The sequence below is a fragment of the Phaethon lepturus genome, unplaced genomic scaffold (genome assembly GCF_000687285.1).
Source record: "Phaethon lepturus isolate BGI_N335 unplaced genomic scaffold, ASM68728v1 scaffold13510, whole genome shotgun sequence".
Taxonomy (NCBI): Eukaryota; Metazoa; Chordata; class Aves; order Phaethontiformes; family Phaethontidae; genus Phaethon; species Phaethon lepturus.
This window is the reverse complement of record NW_010512713.1, coordinates 34,436-50,249: the sequence shown is the minus strand read 5'-3', so window position 1 is coordinate 50,249 and position 15,814 is coordinate 34,436. Positions and strand designations below refer to the sequence as shown.

At 43.8% G+C, this 15,814-nt stretch overlaps 1 protein-coding gene across 1 annotated transcript in view; it reads left to right on the top strand.

Annotated features, from left to right (window-relative positions):
* The window catches only part of TMTC1 (transmembrane and tetratricopeptide repeat containing 1), a gene marked incomplete at its 3' end in the record, with an annotated part of 117,694 nt that overhangs the window by 68,662 nt on the left and 33,218 nt on the right, over positions 1 to 15,814 (top strand). The window contains exon 8 of the mRNA XM_010287917.1: positions 2,793 to 2,914. Coding sequence (XP_010286219.1) covers positions 2,793 to 2,914 — 122 coding nt within the window. The remainder of the gene's footprint in view (positions 1 to 2,792; positions 2,915 to 15,814) is intronic.

The window sequence follows — 15,814 nt, the reverse complement described above, 5'->3', positions numbered from 1 at the left end:
GCCAGTGATTTAGGAATTGCTTGCACCAGAGGCTGCGTCCAGACTGTCTCATTAATGGCCACAGATGAGTTTCAGATGACCAGCAGCCCCACTTGCTCTTCCAGCCCCAGGGCTCTTCCCAGCCTCTGCTCCCACGCAGGACCCAGCCTCAGGGTCAAGATGTCAAATACACAGAGTGCCCATACAAATTTTAACAAAAGTTAATGGCTAGGTAGAGGAGAGGAACCCAAACTAAGCTCTGGAGTGACCGCAGCACGAGCTCAGCAGTTTGACCTGCCAGCTCACAGGCAGGACCACGCGTAGCACAAGACTGGCTGAAGCCTGCCCTTCAAGGACCAGCTCTTCACAAAAGCCTCTGCCTGAACCGGTTGCTTTAAAAAGGGTGCTGCCAGCTTGTTTCAGAAATAAGCAGCACCACAGAGGGCTCTGCTGCTCTGTGAGGCTGGTTTGTGAGTGCTGGGCTCCCATCCCTGAGCCCTGCCCAAGGGGCTGAGCTGGCAGCCCTCAATGGCATTAGTCTAGAGCTGTGACTTGCGGAGGGAGAAGGAGCATGCAATACCATTTTCTCCTTCAGCCAAGCTAATTCCTACATTTTCCTCTTTCCCATTTGATGTACAGGTTTTATTTGTCTTTCGCCAGCATTCAGTTTCTGTTGCTCATCTGCAGTGCTGCTGCCTTGGATAACACAGTGTCCTTCCTAGAGATGCTAACTAGAGGTTGCTTTCCCAATTATTGATTTAATGAACAACAACCAGAGAAATATTTGATAATTAGTTCATTTGAAAGCAAAAGCGTATCTTGGGGACAGAGAACATTTTATGCGTTAGCAGTGCACTCCCTTTGGCCCAACATACCTCCTTGTGCCTCCAGGTCTTTGTTGTTAAACCCCTGGGGTGGAGTGCTGGCAGCAAATGGGTGCCAAAATTAGGCCAGAGAAGGTGGGAAGGGAGTGTCAAATGGCAGGAGAGAAATGGAGTATGTGTCCAGAGCTGGGTGGGAGGGAAGTTGGAGTTGAGCTAGGACTGATAATTTGCATTCAGAGTTGAATAATCATTTTAAATATTTTTTTAATATTCAATTTTCTATTGTAATTACAAGCCAAAATGACCATTACCGGGTACTTCTGCTCATCAGCTTTATGGCTTGGTGTCAGCTTCAGCTCTGGGAATAATGTATTTTAGGTGCTGCTGTGACTGGAAGAAGGCACTAGTAACTGTGATTCTGAGACACTGAAAAAGTGGATAATAGAAGCAGGTAACTGTGATGCTGTTTAAAGCAGGTGTTGATAAAGAAGTCTGGAGACATGAATTCTTCTCCCCTCTCTGCCTCGTGTTTCCTCTGAGCCAGTGGAAGCCAGGGCGCTTTTTTGTGATCCTGTGGTTTGGGTCATCTAACGCGACATCAGAGCCTCCTGACACGCACCCTTGCATTTGGTACCCATAGAAAATGTTCTTTGTCTTTCCCACAGGATAGAGTGAATATATTTTAATACTGAAACTTCTGAATTTCAGCCACTAACTGGGCCAAGTGGTAATTGGTGTCGCAGTCTTTAGCTGTGCAAAAGCAAGGCAGGTTGTACAGCTTGGCCCCGCGCCATTGATCGGGCTCTGTTCCTCTACTCAAAAGTCTTGTTCAACATTTCTAAATTTAGATCCCTCCGGTAAGGAGAAGTCAATTTGCTCTCCAAAGCTGAGAAATTGCCCACAACAATTAGAAGGTGCTGTAACCATTAAGTGATTCTGGTCGCATCTGTTTTGAAGCGTGACAAAGCTTCTCCCAGTGGCTGCAGAAGGCCACTGCAGAGGCAGCAGTATTGCAGGGCAGGAAAGCACAGATGTTTGGGTGATTTAACAGACCTAACGCTACACTTGCGTTAGCCTGATGTCACTCTTTGAGATCATCAACAGAAAGCATGAGCTGATTCACCCTCTTGGGGTGGAGCTGGATCTGAAACTCAACTTGCCCGAGGAGGCTTGGGTCTCTCCATGGCAGGAACGGCGGCCGCTGCTGATCGCGGCATCCCGAGACGCTTGTGTTGGCCGTGCAGATCACAGTTGTTTTGAACTGCGTATGGCAATTTGATTTCTCCTCAAAGAGCGAGCCAACATTAAAGTGAGCTCGAGTGAAGGGCTAATACTAACTGAGCTCAAGTGAAAGACATAATTTTAACATACAGCGTGTCTCAAATTTCCAACTCTGTACAAGTATGGAGACCTCGTGTGCGAAAGTATCATTTCAAGTTTAGATATTGTCTCAAAAGGGATAAAATGACTGCATTAATGTGCCACTTGGGGCTAGTTTTCTTTACACAAAATGTGACTGATTGAAGAGCTTTTTCTCAGTTATAAACATTTAGGATTGAACACAGCAGTGTGTGTGTATGTGATATGCATTTGTGTATTTACATACAGCCACACTGTGGTAGACATGCTAATATATACATTCGCACTATTCTATACTTACGTATTACCAGTATGGGGTTTATCTTAAGTACTACCTGTGCCATCTTAAGAGAGTTGCATACAATAGAGCTGACCTTGGAAAAGGTACCAAGGGCAATAATGCACACTGTGGTGAGTGTTTGTGCACTTTCTGGGTGTATCAGAAGCACAAACAGTATGTAAATATGGAAGAACAGTGTCTTGGAATAATTTCTTTTAAATGCAAAATGTGTCAAACATTAATCGAATAAGTTGCTTTTTTAATGAATAAGAATCTTGAAAGGGGAAAGTTAGTGGTGAAATAAGTTGGATTTTTTTAGTTGATATTTGTTTAATTTTGTGTTATTTCAGAAACTGGAACACAAAGAAGTTTTGGTTGGCTTGTTGTTCCTGGTTTTCCCATTCATCCCAGCCAGCAACCTCTTCTTCAGGGTGGGATTTGTGGTGGCAGAGCGAGTCCTTTACATGCCGAGGTAACTATTGTAATTGAATTCCTTCCTAATGAGACCACCATCCCATTTTTCTAAAAGCAGGCATGATTGCTTCTTCCCTTTTACAATATTTTAAATATTAAATATTATATTGCTAGTCAGTGTGTTCTCTGCCTTTGAGTTTTGGCATGATAGCTTGAGAGATTTTATGGTTGGTTGAGAGCAGATTGCTTAGCAGGAACAAAGCTACCCAAAATCCTTTCTTCTTCTTCTTTTTTTTTTTTTTTAAAACAGATTTTTTGGTGTGCTTGAAACAGCTCAATACAGAGATGAGGTGTTGTTTCTTGAGGATTGTCTTCCAAGACTCTTTTGCTTGGTAGCATTATCAGCTTAAATTGTCCAATGTCTTTACCTTAAGGACAGCAGCTGAAAAGTTAACCTGTCATATTTTTATTGTGGTATTGCTCAGCTTTCCCACTACATTAGGTGGTCAGTAAAAACAAAGGTGACTATTGCTGTCTTAAAAGGCTGCTGGCTTCACTTGTGGAATATGCGCATGACCTCTTGCCTGTAAGCTATTCACTGCATACACATCTAAGAGTGGACGATTTGCAGCTGTTGAAGAGGATGAGGGAAGTGCAGCCACTTCTCCATCCCTCAGCCTCTGGTCTGCGATTGCCCTCAGCTTCTAGCCTCTAACAATTGTCACTTCAGCAGTCTGGGTGCTTCTGATTGCATTTACTCAAGGACAACTCCGAGGTGTTACTTCTGACATCTGGATCTTCATCCAAGATGCACCAGACCATTGCCCATTTCACAGAATCACAGGATTGTTGAGGTTGGAAAGATCCTCCGGAGGTCATCTGATCCAAACCCCCTGCTCAAGCAGGATCACCTACAGCCAGTTGCTTGTGACCATATACAGACAACTTTTGAGTATCTCCAAGGAGGGAGACTTCACAACCTGCCTGAGCAACCTGTGCCAGTGCAGTTTGTTCCAGCCATGAGCATAAATGGTTGTTCTTGGATGCTGCCTGTCAGAAAGCCCAATTCTACCCTCGAGTGCAGAGGGTCAGCATCCGTTATCTCTAACGGAAACTGCCATTGTGGAGCTGTTGAGAAAGCAGTCTCACTCAGGATTACTTTGTGAATAACGGAAACAATAGTTCTATTCCACAAAATACTTAAATTGTATTCCTCAGAAAATGTGGATCCAAAAATCCTAAGAAAAAAGCTTATAGGTGGTCTTTTGCAAAGCTGTATGCATGTTCTGATAGTCATTTGTATAAGCAGTATCACAAAAGGGCTGCCCATTGGAGTAAAACTCAGTCTGTGTAGGAGCTGTTGCATTTATTACAAGCTTCTTACGCAGTTAGGCTGTATCTCTGTGCTCTGCTATATACTGACTTGCTTTTTGGGTCAAATCCTGCTGACTTTATTCACATCATGAGCCCTGCTCTTCTTTGCTTAGAGTATACCTGAAAGTATAGTGAGTGAAAGTTGTCCCTCAGAGTTATTTTGTAAACGATACCCTCAACTAATGGATCTTGCATCATTTCAAATTAACTTGGAAATCAGATTGCTTTAAATTCATGTAACAGAAAATGAGGAAACACATGAAAGCGCAAAGCTATTAAGGAAACAGTCAGCTGAACACAGGGCTGTGTGGAGTGGTTACATTTCTGAATCTCAAAAGAACAACTGCGGAAAATACTTCAGCTGTCAGCAGTTCCTCGTCCTCCTCCAGATGAGACTGCTGATATAATGAGAGGAGGGGCAATGAAGAACAAAAAAGGGTATGTTTGCGCAGAGAAAATTAATCAGCGTTAACATGTGTGCATATAGTTTGTATAATGCTTTTCATCTCCCTGAGGGCTTTGCAAATATATGACCTACAAAGTAGGTAATTGATAGTTGCTGCTTTTTTTCAGGCAGGAAAACTGAGGCAGAAGGATTAAATGATTTCTCCAGAGTAGGTCTGTGTCGGAGTCCCTGGATCTCATACTTTGCTCGGATCACTCATGTCCTGCTTCGCAATATTTGGTTTTTGCTCTTACCCCAGACTGGCAGGCAGCTGGCATGAAAAGGGAAGGCAAACCCTGGCAGTTTGCAGGAGAGATGGGCAGTTTCCAGCCAAAGGATCTGGAGACACCCGCGCTCTTGGCTCTTGAGTTATGAAGAAATGAGCTCTCCTACATGCTCTGGGTGCAATATGACATGAGTGGTGAGGGGGACTTCTGCAAACATTCATGACTATGGCAGAAAAAAAATCACATGGGGTTGTGTTTTTCCCTTGGGAGCACGGCAGTTTAATAACGATGGCTTTAGGAGTGGCTCGTGTTCTTTATTCAGAACAGCCTTTATCAGTTTTCTTATGTCACATCTTGAAAAGGGCTTTTCCTGTCCTTTGCTATTCCTTCTCTAAAACTCAGCAAGTCAGAGGTTGTCGTTTGGCTTTATTTAGGCAAAAATACTGAATCACATAGAGAGAACCCAGTGATCTATGGTTCTGGGCTTATGCTGGAAGGTGCTTTTCTATCTCTGTTTGATGTAATAGCCTTTTATCAATATTTATGGATGTGACAGTTGCGTATGTGTGTCACAGTCTGAAGTCCTAATTCACTGTTGCTCAATAGTTACCTGGGCAAAATTTCAAGCATTTTCTTTTCAATAAAAGTTAAGTAAGGACCCAAGAATTTATGTAAAAGATGCTGTAAATAGGAAACAACAAGGAATAAGCCTTTTGCTCGATGTCTAATTATATGGCTGGGCCTTCCCTTCTGGGGATTGATGGGTATTTGGAACAATTCCTCTTCTGTCTGCAGCCGTGCCTTGGGGGAGAGTGATATGAGCTACGTCAAAATGGTTGAACGTTTTCTTTAACTGGCTTTAGCAAAACAGAATTTTTTGGAGAAAATATTTCTTGTATTTAATTTCCATTGGAGGGTTACAAGCACGTATTGTTTAAATCGGGAATTTTTAATAGTACTTTAGCCTGAAAAATTTAATAGGAAAACTATTTATTGTCTTTCAACTTTTAATTTTAATTTTGTTGTTTTCTTATCCTTAAGAGGGGAAAACTTGTTTTCAGGAGGGCTAGGGGTGTGAAATATGGAGTGGTGGATAGGGTGCAAGTCTGTAGGCCACAGTTTTCCAAAAAGGCATCAGAATAAACAGCTGGATCATTGAAAGACTTAAACCACTGTGGGTTTTTCCCTCTTCAAAATGTCAACGTACTTATGCTTACTGCATATCTGCTAATGCTGCTCAGAACACCACAGACAGCCTAATTGTTTGAAAATCAAGAACAGTGATGTGCATCCAGTTACGCTGAGGCATGAGTAATTTCTCTGAACTTAAATAGGAGCACTAGCTCTTGCTCTGTGTTGCCCTTCACACGGAGAAACTGGAGGGGCAATGCAAACTCTTGTGCCACCCAGGCGCTGCCCGCCCTGCTGACGTACCAGCAGAGCTGGGGTTGCTCTCACCTCATGGGATCGCACCTTTCCTACCAGAGCAATTCCTATGTTTTCCTCACCTTTCACTTCTACCCTGATAGCCGTGGCTCCTGTCTGGGCTGCTGTATTACAGCTGGACAGCTTAAACTGTTTTCACTATGAACCAACAAATCAACCAAAACATTGCTACATGGCTTATTTCCAATTTGCTGAAAGCAATAGGCAACCCAGCGGTACCTGCACCATTTTCGTGGCAACTCATTCGTGGTGGATATTGCAATGAGTGGGTTGCAGAGTGCACAGTTAATCTTTCCCAGCACAGGCAATTACGGGTTGCTGTCATTTTTTTCACCAGCTCCTCACTATATCAAAAGTTGGTGTTGCAACCTTAATTGTCAATACTAGAAGGTGAATATTTGCTTCAGTGTCTATCTAAAAATCTGCAAGCCAGCATCCAGAAAAAAGCGCACGTGTATTTTTCAGGAACTTAACACATCATGTTAAAGCTTTCCTCGTGCCATAGCAAAGCAAGGACCATATGGAAGTTTTGCCTTTGCACAGAGCATGTTTTTGATTCTTTGTGCTAATGCATTCATTCCAATTAGTGTAATTCTGTACATTAACTTTTGCAATTGAAAAGGAACCTGGTAGGTAGTGGAATCATCTGTAATTTCTATGAACCTGAATATCCCTGAGCAGAAGTCCCTTTTACTTACAAGGCAGCCACTTGAGGATGGGACTTACTGGTGCTTCTCTTTTCGAGGAGCATGTTATGCTTTCCACATTATCTTAATTTTCTTAAAGACCAGTTGTGTAATGGGATGGTGTTGTCTTTTCAGTTTCCTTTGCCACTCCTTTCTTTAAGGTTATTTGAAGTTCCAAGTTTACCAGGAACTGAATTCCTGTTTACTTATTCAGCGTTCCTTCAGTATTAGATCAGATCTGGTAAGGGATCATCTGATCTATAGAAGCAGCTTTGCTTTTCAATTGGAGTCAAACCCCAACGCCAGCAAGTCAGCAGTGAAAGTCCCATTGGCTCTGTGGAGCCAGTTTATCTGCTCCCTGATCTCAATTCAGCAGCATAATTAAGCTTTTTGCCTGCTTTCAAGTTAAATCCACAATTCATTTGGGATTTGGATATCTCATACAAGTCACACCTGTTCCATTTACTTAAAAAAAACCCATGATTTTAATGCCTTACTCTATTGCTGCTGTTCTTGCAAGGGCCGCGGAGCCACCGAAGTTAAAAGGGGCGAACTGGATTATGCTCCCTGTAATTCAGCGAGGGACCTGAGGGGACTGGGAGGGCGTTACGTGATGGCGGTGGGCCAGACCCCAGCCCCAGCCTGGTCTCTTTTTACCTTGAGGGGTGCCCATCCCTGCTTCAGGGTGTCAATTTGAGCAGCAGTCTGCAAAATGTCTTGTGGCTGGAGGAAAGGAGGTTGGGACCTTGGCTGAGGCGCGCGACTCCAGTTCTGCTTCCCCATCCCAGCGATAATGACTCCACTCTGCCCTTCAGAAGGGGGCAGAGAGATTTCCCATTAATTAATGAGAATTAACTGCTTGTAGAAAGGCTAAATGCCGCAAGCATCTACCTTTCAGATGTGTATCCAAACCTAAGCTCCCAGCTTTTGAAGGCTTGCCCACCCCTATTAAACACTTCAAGGAGAAATCAAAGCAGCCATCCTCTCTTAATGCAGGCAAATAATGCTGAGACACCAGTGCCAGATATTTTGGCAAAAGGCGGTAAAGACATAGGAATAAAAGCCAAAATGATTCTGCAAAGCTGAAAAAGATTAGCTCATGGTGTGTTTGGTCTAGACTGCAGTCTTGTGTTATCTCAACTAAATTTAAAACATGCTTTTGAGAAGCATGTTGCATTTTGGCCATGTACAGTTGATTCAGTAAAAAGATAAATTTGTGTTGAGTATGAGCATTGATGGCTATACTGGAAAGTTTTTTTTGGTTTAATGTTGATATATCAGGTTAAAGGAAAACCTTCAAATGCATTACTTCTGCTCTTGAAAAAATACATATATGTAAGGATATTGCTTTTAAAAATAGTAATAAATTAAGTTAATGTCAGCTTGTGGAAATAATCTACTTGGTTGTGCTGATTAAAAGAGAAATTCTTATTTACAAGGGAATATGCTGCCCTTAAGAAGATGCCATGAGAAATTTAATAGAAAACAGTTTCTTACATGAAGTTTTTGGAGACTTGTGATGGAATTGAATGGAAAATTATATCCTTACTATAGAATTCCAGAAGTTATTACAGTACTTTAATTAAAACTGAACCATATAGACCCTTACCCAGTAAATTACATAATTAGGGAAATTTCTGTGGAATCCCCATGGAATTATATCAGATTTTTCAGTTATAAACTGTTTTCTTTCTGTAATGCATGTAGTAATCAAAAGCCTGAAAAGTTTCTGTATTACCTGGAAATATTTCAGATAGGAATCTGTTGGAAGGAAAATCTTGGACTCAAACACTCTAATGAAGTGGGTTTGTTTATCACGTGAGTTATTGGAAGGAAGGGAAGGCAAATGTGTCCAAATGTTAAATAGCCATTCAAAGGTTAGTGAAATCATTCATGCCTAGTCCATATTTTCTCTCCAATAAGGAAAATAAGAGTTCCTGCATTTTCTCTAATTACAGCATGTTCTGACTAGAGGACCACGTTGCTAGTGGAGGTAAATAATTTTGATGACTTAGCTGATCATGTCTAAGTGTCTTTAATACAGGCCTGCATAGCTCTTAATTTAGAGCCAAGGACAAAGTCTAACACTAACTCATATAAGGTATCTCCAAATTGGATGCGTTCTGCCAGTGTTTATGGTTCTCTATGTCTTTGTATTATGACTTGCAGACCTTATTCCAGGAAAAGGCCTCTTAATTCTGGTGAAAATTTGACATTTTATTCAGCAGATTCAGTAGTAACTTAAGTATACTGCCAGTTACTTGGTTGTCACAGTCATATTTCTGAGCTGTAAGGCTTGTTTTTTTTCCAGTGGGATCTAGTTTGTATGCTAAATATTATATCTTGATGGTGGTTCTGATGTCTTTTAAAACCTCTAGTAACCAAGGGAAAAAAAATTAATTCTATGTCATCGTTACTGGGTGATTGGCAATTTAAATGACGCTTTTCTCTTTGTCCCCAAAACTCAGTACCAGTAACAGCTACACAGTGAATGCTGCTGGCTGGCTGTGTGTGATGGAGGCACATCCCGCATCCGTCTTGCCTTTGGACAGTTAGTCTAAAGACGTGACTGTTCCCACAAGTTTTTCACTCGTTGTCCCGACTGGTTGAGGAAGTTTTGATACAAGATTTTCCCATGGAAAATGTGACATTTTAGTTAACCCAAAACTTTTTGCCAAGGTGCACTGACTACAGTGAAATTTTAGGTAAAAAGGCTGGAAACAAAAGACTTCTCTGACCCAAGATGGAGTTTATGGTCAAAAGGACATGGATGACAGAAATGGACAGTTGGATAGATGTGGCCCAGAATTGCCTCCTTGGTAGAGACGCTCATCTGAGAGTTGGGAAGTCACGGTCCATCTGCCACACCCCAGCTTTTTTCAGGATCATTGGCACTGGATCTACACACTGCTGGATCCCCTAGTGGGGTGGCAGTGTGATCCAGACCTGATTCAGGCCCATGCTTGCATTTCCATCAAAGGAGCCTGTAACTCGCTGAATTTAGGCTAGCCTTGTACCAGCTTGGAGAGAAATTCTTGATCCAGCAGTAAGCTTGGCAGCACAAAGTTAACTTTCTCAAAATTTCTGGAATACATTTAGACCAGCAGACCATGGTTATTCCAGATCGGCACTTGGGCTTTGACAGCTGGAGAATTTTGGGGACCCCAAGCTCGGAGCCCTACAAGTGCTCTCACTGCATCCCCAGCTCTCAGCCTGATCTGGTGCAGCGGTTTGAATCTGGGTGATCCAGGTTGCAGTGAGTGCCTTATACTTCTGAGTTTTGGGCTTTTCTGGGTGACCTGAGTGCAAACTAGGGTGCACATACAAATACAGTGTTATTCCAGGCAAAAACGTTTTTTAAAAGTCCAGCTTTTATCCTGGCCCAAAACAGCTCCAGCCTTGGAAATCTTGACATTTGTTATAAAACAGCATCTTTGCTACCCTGCCAGCACTGCGTGTTGCTGGAGCTCCATGCCTGAGAGTGCTTTTTGGGGCAGAAAGAGCCACCTCGACCATGCTTGTTTTCGCCAGCGCTCCCTTCCGCATCGTGACTGCTGCATAGTGAGGCAGGAGCAGCCCGCATGGCATGCCAAGCGTGCTTTTTGCCATCAATTGCTCTTCATTAGAGAAGTGTGAGCAGACCCACTGAGTTTAACAGGGATGAACTGCCTTTTTCCCCTGCAGCAACAGCCCTGCCTGCAAGCTGCATTTCAGCTGACTTTGGCCCTTCCTCTCGGTGCATTTCCTCAGCTCAGGCTGCAGAGCTGGAGCGGCTTGGACCGGGAACACGAAAAGTGTGTTGTGCCAGGTAACATGTGTGGGACTCCGGCAAGGAAGCTTGTGGGGAACTTTAAAACCGAGAGAATCAAATATTTGCGTTCAGCTTTTGGAGCTGGCAGCAGACACCGTCTTTTGCAAGGCTGCACTCCCCACTCTCTCGAAGGGCAGCAGCAGAGTGCGCTCTTAATTTGTTATGCACTCAAGGGTTAAGCTTGCTTCAGAGCAGCTTTGAAAGTGAGGGTTAGTTTTTATGGAGGGAAAGGGAGTCATCTTAAATAAGTGCTGGAAATCAAGAAGGAGGTTTGCAGCCCAGAAAGAGCCTCCGGGGTGAAATGTCAAAGCCAGGTGCGTTTTCTGGTCTCAGTATCGTTTTGAGATAATCCCTTTCATTGCGTTAGCAGCCCCCAAACAGGGCAATATTTCTTCCACGCTTTGATAGACTGCTTATAGGCAACTCTTTTCCTAACTGATACGTATGTATGCATCTGGATTCTTACCTAAGATGAGCTCTGAAATCTGGAGTAACTGCTTTGATGAAATCAGTGGATTTATTCCCAAGTTTACATGCATGTAGTTGAGATTAAATCAGTTCAAAAAAAAAAAAACCAACAAAACACCCAATTACTTCACAAGATTTGACCTCCCCAAAATAACCATTAAAAAGTGTGAAGGAGGCATCTTTTCTGCATGGTTTCTCCCCCCACACCCTTTTTAACTCTGGAGTTTACAGCCCTGCCTGGGCGGGTTAGGAAAGGCTGGGGCTGCAACGCTGGTGTCCAGGTTGGTTCCCTCTTGCACGGTGCCTACGAACTGCGGTGCTCAGCCCGCTCTGAGGGGAGCGGAAACCTGTGCTGTGCAGCTCAGAAAATACATTAAGATGCGTGGGTAGAACATGCCTCAGTTTTTAGGAGCTTTCTGCAACAGTAGGTCTCCAGGCAGTTTCTGGAGGAGGTCAGATGGTTTCCGATGCAGGCAGATAGCTGTAGCAGGACATCCCAATAATCTTGGGCTGCGGCACTAACCACACCTGTCTTTGATTAGATGCCTTTGCCAAGAACAAAATGCAGCGAAGCCATTTCTGGCTTTCACTGAAAAGTGATAAACCTGATCCATGGAGGGAGAGGGGAGTCTCCTGTGAGCGTTGTCAGTAACAGCCTCGCCTTGGGCAAGGAGCCATAATGGCCAAAGGAAAGGTTGAATTTGTGATCTAATTATGGAAGAAGTGTTTGCAAATATTAAGTATCTGCTGTTTTGGCTCTTGTTTTAACTGGGGGATAGGGGTAGCGCGTCGTGGGAAACGGGGTCTGTGTGCCACCTTGTTCCCATCTGCTGCTGCCTCCTCTCACTTCGCTTCCTTGCAGGTGGAACGATATTAACAAATCACGGAAATTATGAACGAAAATCTGTCACTGCACAGCTCCCTGCGTGCGATCTGTCAGAAACACCCGGCAGTGATGCTGAGGGTTTGCCTGCCGGGTGCAGCCCTGCCCTCGCTGCAGTTCAGGACACGCCTAAGGTACCGCTTTAGTACCGCAGGAGTCTGAAACGCGAGGAATCGTGAAACCATTGGCCTGTTGGTCCTTGTGCCGAGCTCCCCCGCAGCATCATTGAATTTCTGAAGCCACAGGTTCTCCTGTAATAAGTGTTCTCATTGTGAGCCTACAGAAAAACTATTACCATGTTAACATGTAAGGCTGTTCCTCAGGTCCTGCTTTGCATCTGACCCGGGGGACCAAGCTGGCATGGACTTTTCAGAGTGGGGAACAGTTGCTGTAGCAGGCTGTTGCTTATCCTACAGGGGAAAAAAAAAAAAAATAAATCTTAACAGTTTTACAGTAATCCAGTGGAAAATGGACTTAAAAAAATAATAGTGGGTTGGGGATTTTGCTTGTTTCCCATTGTTTTGTTTTTGCTACAAAGTATTTCAGAAAAGTGCTTGCATGACAGGGGATGACAATGCCAAGAGAAAAGCCCTCTCAGGAAAAATGGTCCCCTCTCTTCCCCTCCCTAGGAAATGCTAGAGTTAACAAAAAACCCCAAACAAATCCCAAACCCACAACCTTCCAGCCTTGATACATAGGCAGATAACTATGGAGATATCTGGAATGCAGTACCTAAGAGTAAGTTTTTCAAGTGGCACATAGGTCTGTGATGAAAGGTCCTTTTGAGATATTTTCATTTTTTTCTGTAAATGTGAGTAAAATTTGATTTCCTGGCAAGCCAGCACTAACTTTTGATATGGAATTGAGTCCCCCGTCACTCTGAGATGAAAATGTATTGGAAATGTTCTTTGTGTTTGTAGGTGATGGCAGGGTCACGTCAGGATTCACCACAAAGGAAGTGTCTTAGAGTCGCCAGGCAAATTACTTTACTGAGATAAGTGCAGTCTCACCTGTATGGGCTCTTCCCACCACAGCACCACTGCCTGGGCTGCTGCTGACTCGCTGAAACTCAGCACAGCTTCAGATGGCTTATCTGAAGCCTCATGAGGTTGGGAAGAAGGGGAAATGGGATGAACTTGCATCCCATGGGTGAAGCACTGTGGGGGGCTCTCCAGGTCCAGCAACCATTGGGGCATGATGCCACTGCAGCATCTCCATCTTAGCAAGCTTGGTGCTTTACTGGTTCAAAACTTCATGATCTCTGTACTCAAGCTAATTTCTGTATGAGGACTATTGAGTCTAGTGTGAAACAAGTGTGTTGTAGGGTACCAGGGATTATGCATTTTTGGGACTAGGAAACAATAGTAATATAATTATGTTTTTTTGGCAGATGCTTAATACATTGGTGTGGACACTTTTTTCTTTTGTTTAGAGCAGACCGTGGGTTCTGGAGGAGGGGTCTGGATTTGCCCTGATTTCATCATAATTGTTTGGCCCTAAAGTAGAAACGTAAAGAGATACGCAAAAACTACTAAGGACAATAGCTTTGGGGATGTTGCAGGGAGCTGTTTTGCAAACAATTTGCGGCATGAAATCACAAACACACATGCTTTCCTGGCAACAAAGGACACATGAGTGCTTTCCGTGCTTTGGGAGTCCTTGGTCTGCAAAAGACCTGCAGCCAGGAATGTAGGATCCTCCCTCAGCCAGGGGATGGGCTTGAAATGACCATGTCATAAATAAAGCCATGCAAAAAGTTGCGGCTCCACCTGACACTGAAAAGTCCCCGACAATGCGGGTGTGTCTTCCCCACCCTTTCCTTGATGATCCATGGCAGGAAATCGTCTGAGGTTTTAAGCCAAACTTGCCAGGTTCTAAAAATAAAAATACTCATCTACTTCATGCTTTCTGATCCTTTTTCTTCTTTTCCTTTCTTTTGGTTTCCCGTGCACTTCATAGTGCAAGTACATTGACTGTAGGCTACTTAAGGCTATAGTTGTGGCACAACTACCACTCAGTCCTAATGTTGTCATGGTTATCTCTGTCTTATTAAAGTGTAAATCATGCTTCAACCTTGCCCCTTTAGCATCACTCCTTTAACCTCACCCAGCTTTGTGATTTGGGGTTCTGGTATGTTAACTCTGTAATCCCCTTCCAGCAGCCATTTGGGAACCCATTCCCCTCTGTATTCGTCCTTACTGCTGAATCCTGTAGTCTTGCTGCCTTGCTGGGTGTGGATGTAGAGCCTGTCTTTGGGTTACTTACCTGTTTATCTTTCAGGGAGTCCTGGGGGCTTCTCAGCAAGATACCTTGGTTTCCCTTGCCTGCCCCCCTGTGTTGTGGGTAGAGCCCTGGACTACAACTTCGGTATTTTGTTTGCCAGTCCCCTGTCAGCAGAGGAAATCGCTTTATTGCCACGTTTCAGGTTCCTGCTCTGTAAGAGGAAGATTGCAGCAGATGTCCCGTGCAAAGTGCTGTGGGAGCCCCCGAGGGAGGTGCCATGCGGAGCTGGGCACTGCTGCGTACCTGCACTGTGTCACTGCCGGAGCTGTGGTCCGAGATGAGCCCTTACTCCTCTGTGGCACCCAGCATCTCTCTGAAACTGTTGTGGCAATGCACTGCAGATGTTCAAGAATAAACCCCTGGAAGCAGCACCCTTCCAGTGGCTGTGTAAGCTGTAACGCAGTGCTGGCTGTGCCCTGGACAAGCAGACTGAGTGCTGCTGCTAAGGCAGAAATTCCCAACAGCTGGGGCAGGGTTTGACATAAATACCAAGACATTGACGTTTGCATTTTTTGTTTTCTGGACGCATTCATGATTCTATTAGAAAAGGCCTATTCTTGAAAATGAGAAGGTGTAGGGAACTTCCTTTGAAAATGGCCTTGTGCTAAAGCAATTAAATAATGTTTATGTCAGATAATTAATTCCAAGGGAAGGATGAAATTGCTGAAAGGCAAAATAACAGAGTGAAAACTGTCTGCAGGTTTTTAAGGCATTTCTTATTGGAAGGGGAAGGCTTATTACCAAGATTAGCTTTTCAGAGCTTTTAAAGTAGAGTTCAATAGCTATAAAGGCTGGATTGTTTGGCACCAGCATCTCGGTTTGTAGCTCTAAATGTCTGCTTGCAGTTAATGTAGGTGCAATAAACATGTGTGCGCAAAAGAATTCATGGAAAAAAAACAGTGCAAGTGCCTTAAGAAATGTGTTGCAGCAAAATGCAAGCATAGTTAAGTGAAACAAAAAAATTGCACCCACTTCTGAAAAACAGGAGAACTCTAACCCAACAATGAAGTACTGAATGATTGTCAGATTTGCCTCCCCATGCCTGTACCTCTCTCAGTGTCCTACACAGCACCTGTACTGTGCCAGAGACAGCACCACTGCCTGGTGCAGATCAGTATGTACAACAGAGGCACTTTTTTCCTCAGTAAAGGCAAGAACTATTGTACCTCTCCATCCTTAGGAAGCCCAGGCAATAGCAACGTGGCCTGCCCTCCAAAGAGGGCAGAGAAACTGTGGCGAGAAGCACGCTCACTGCTCCTCCAAGATGGGCCATTTTTCTTTTTCTGATTTCCAGATTGACTGTTGCCGTATCTTGTGCTCGCTTGCGAGGTCGCC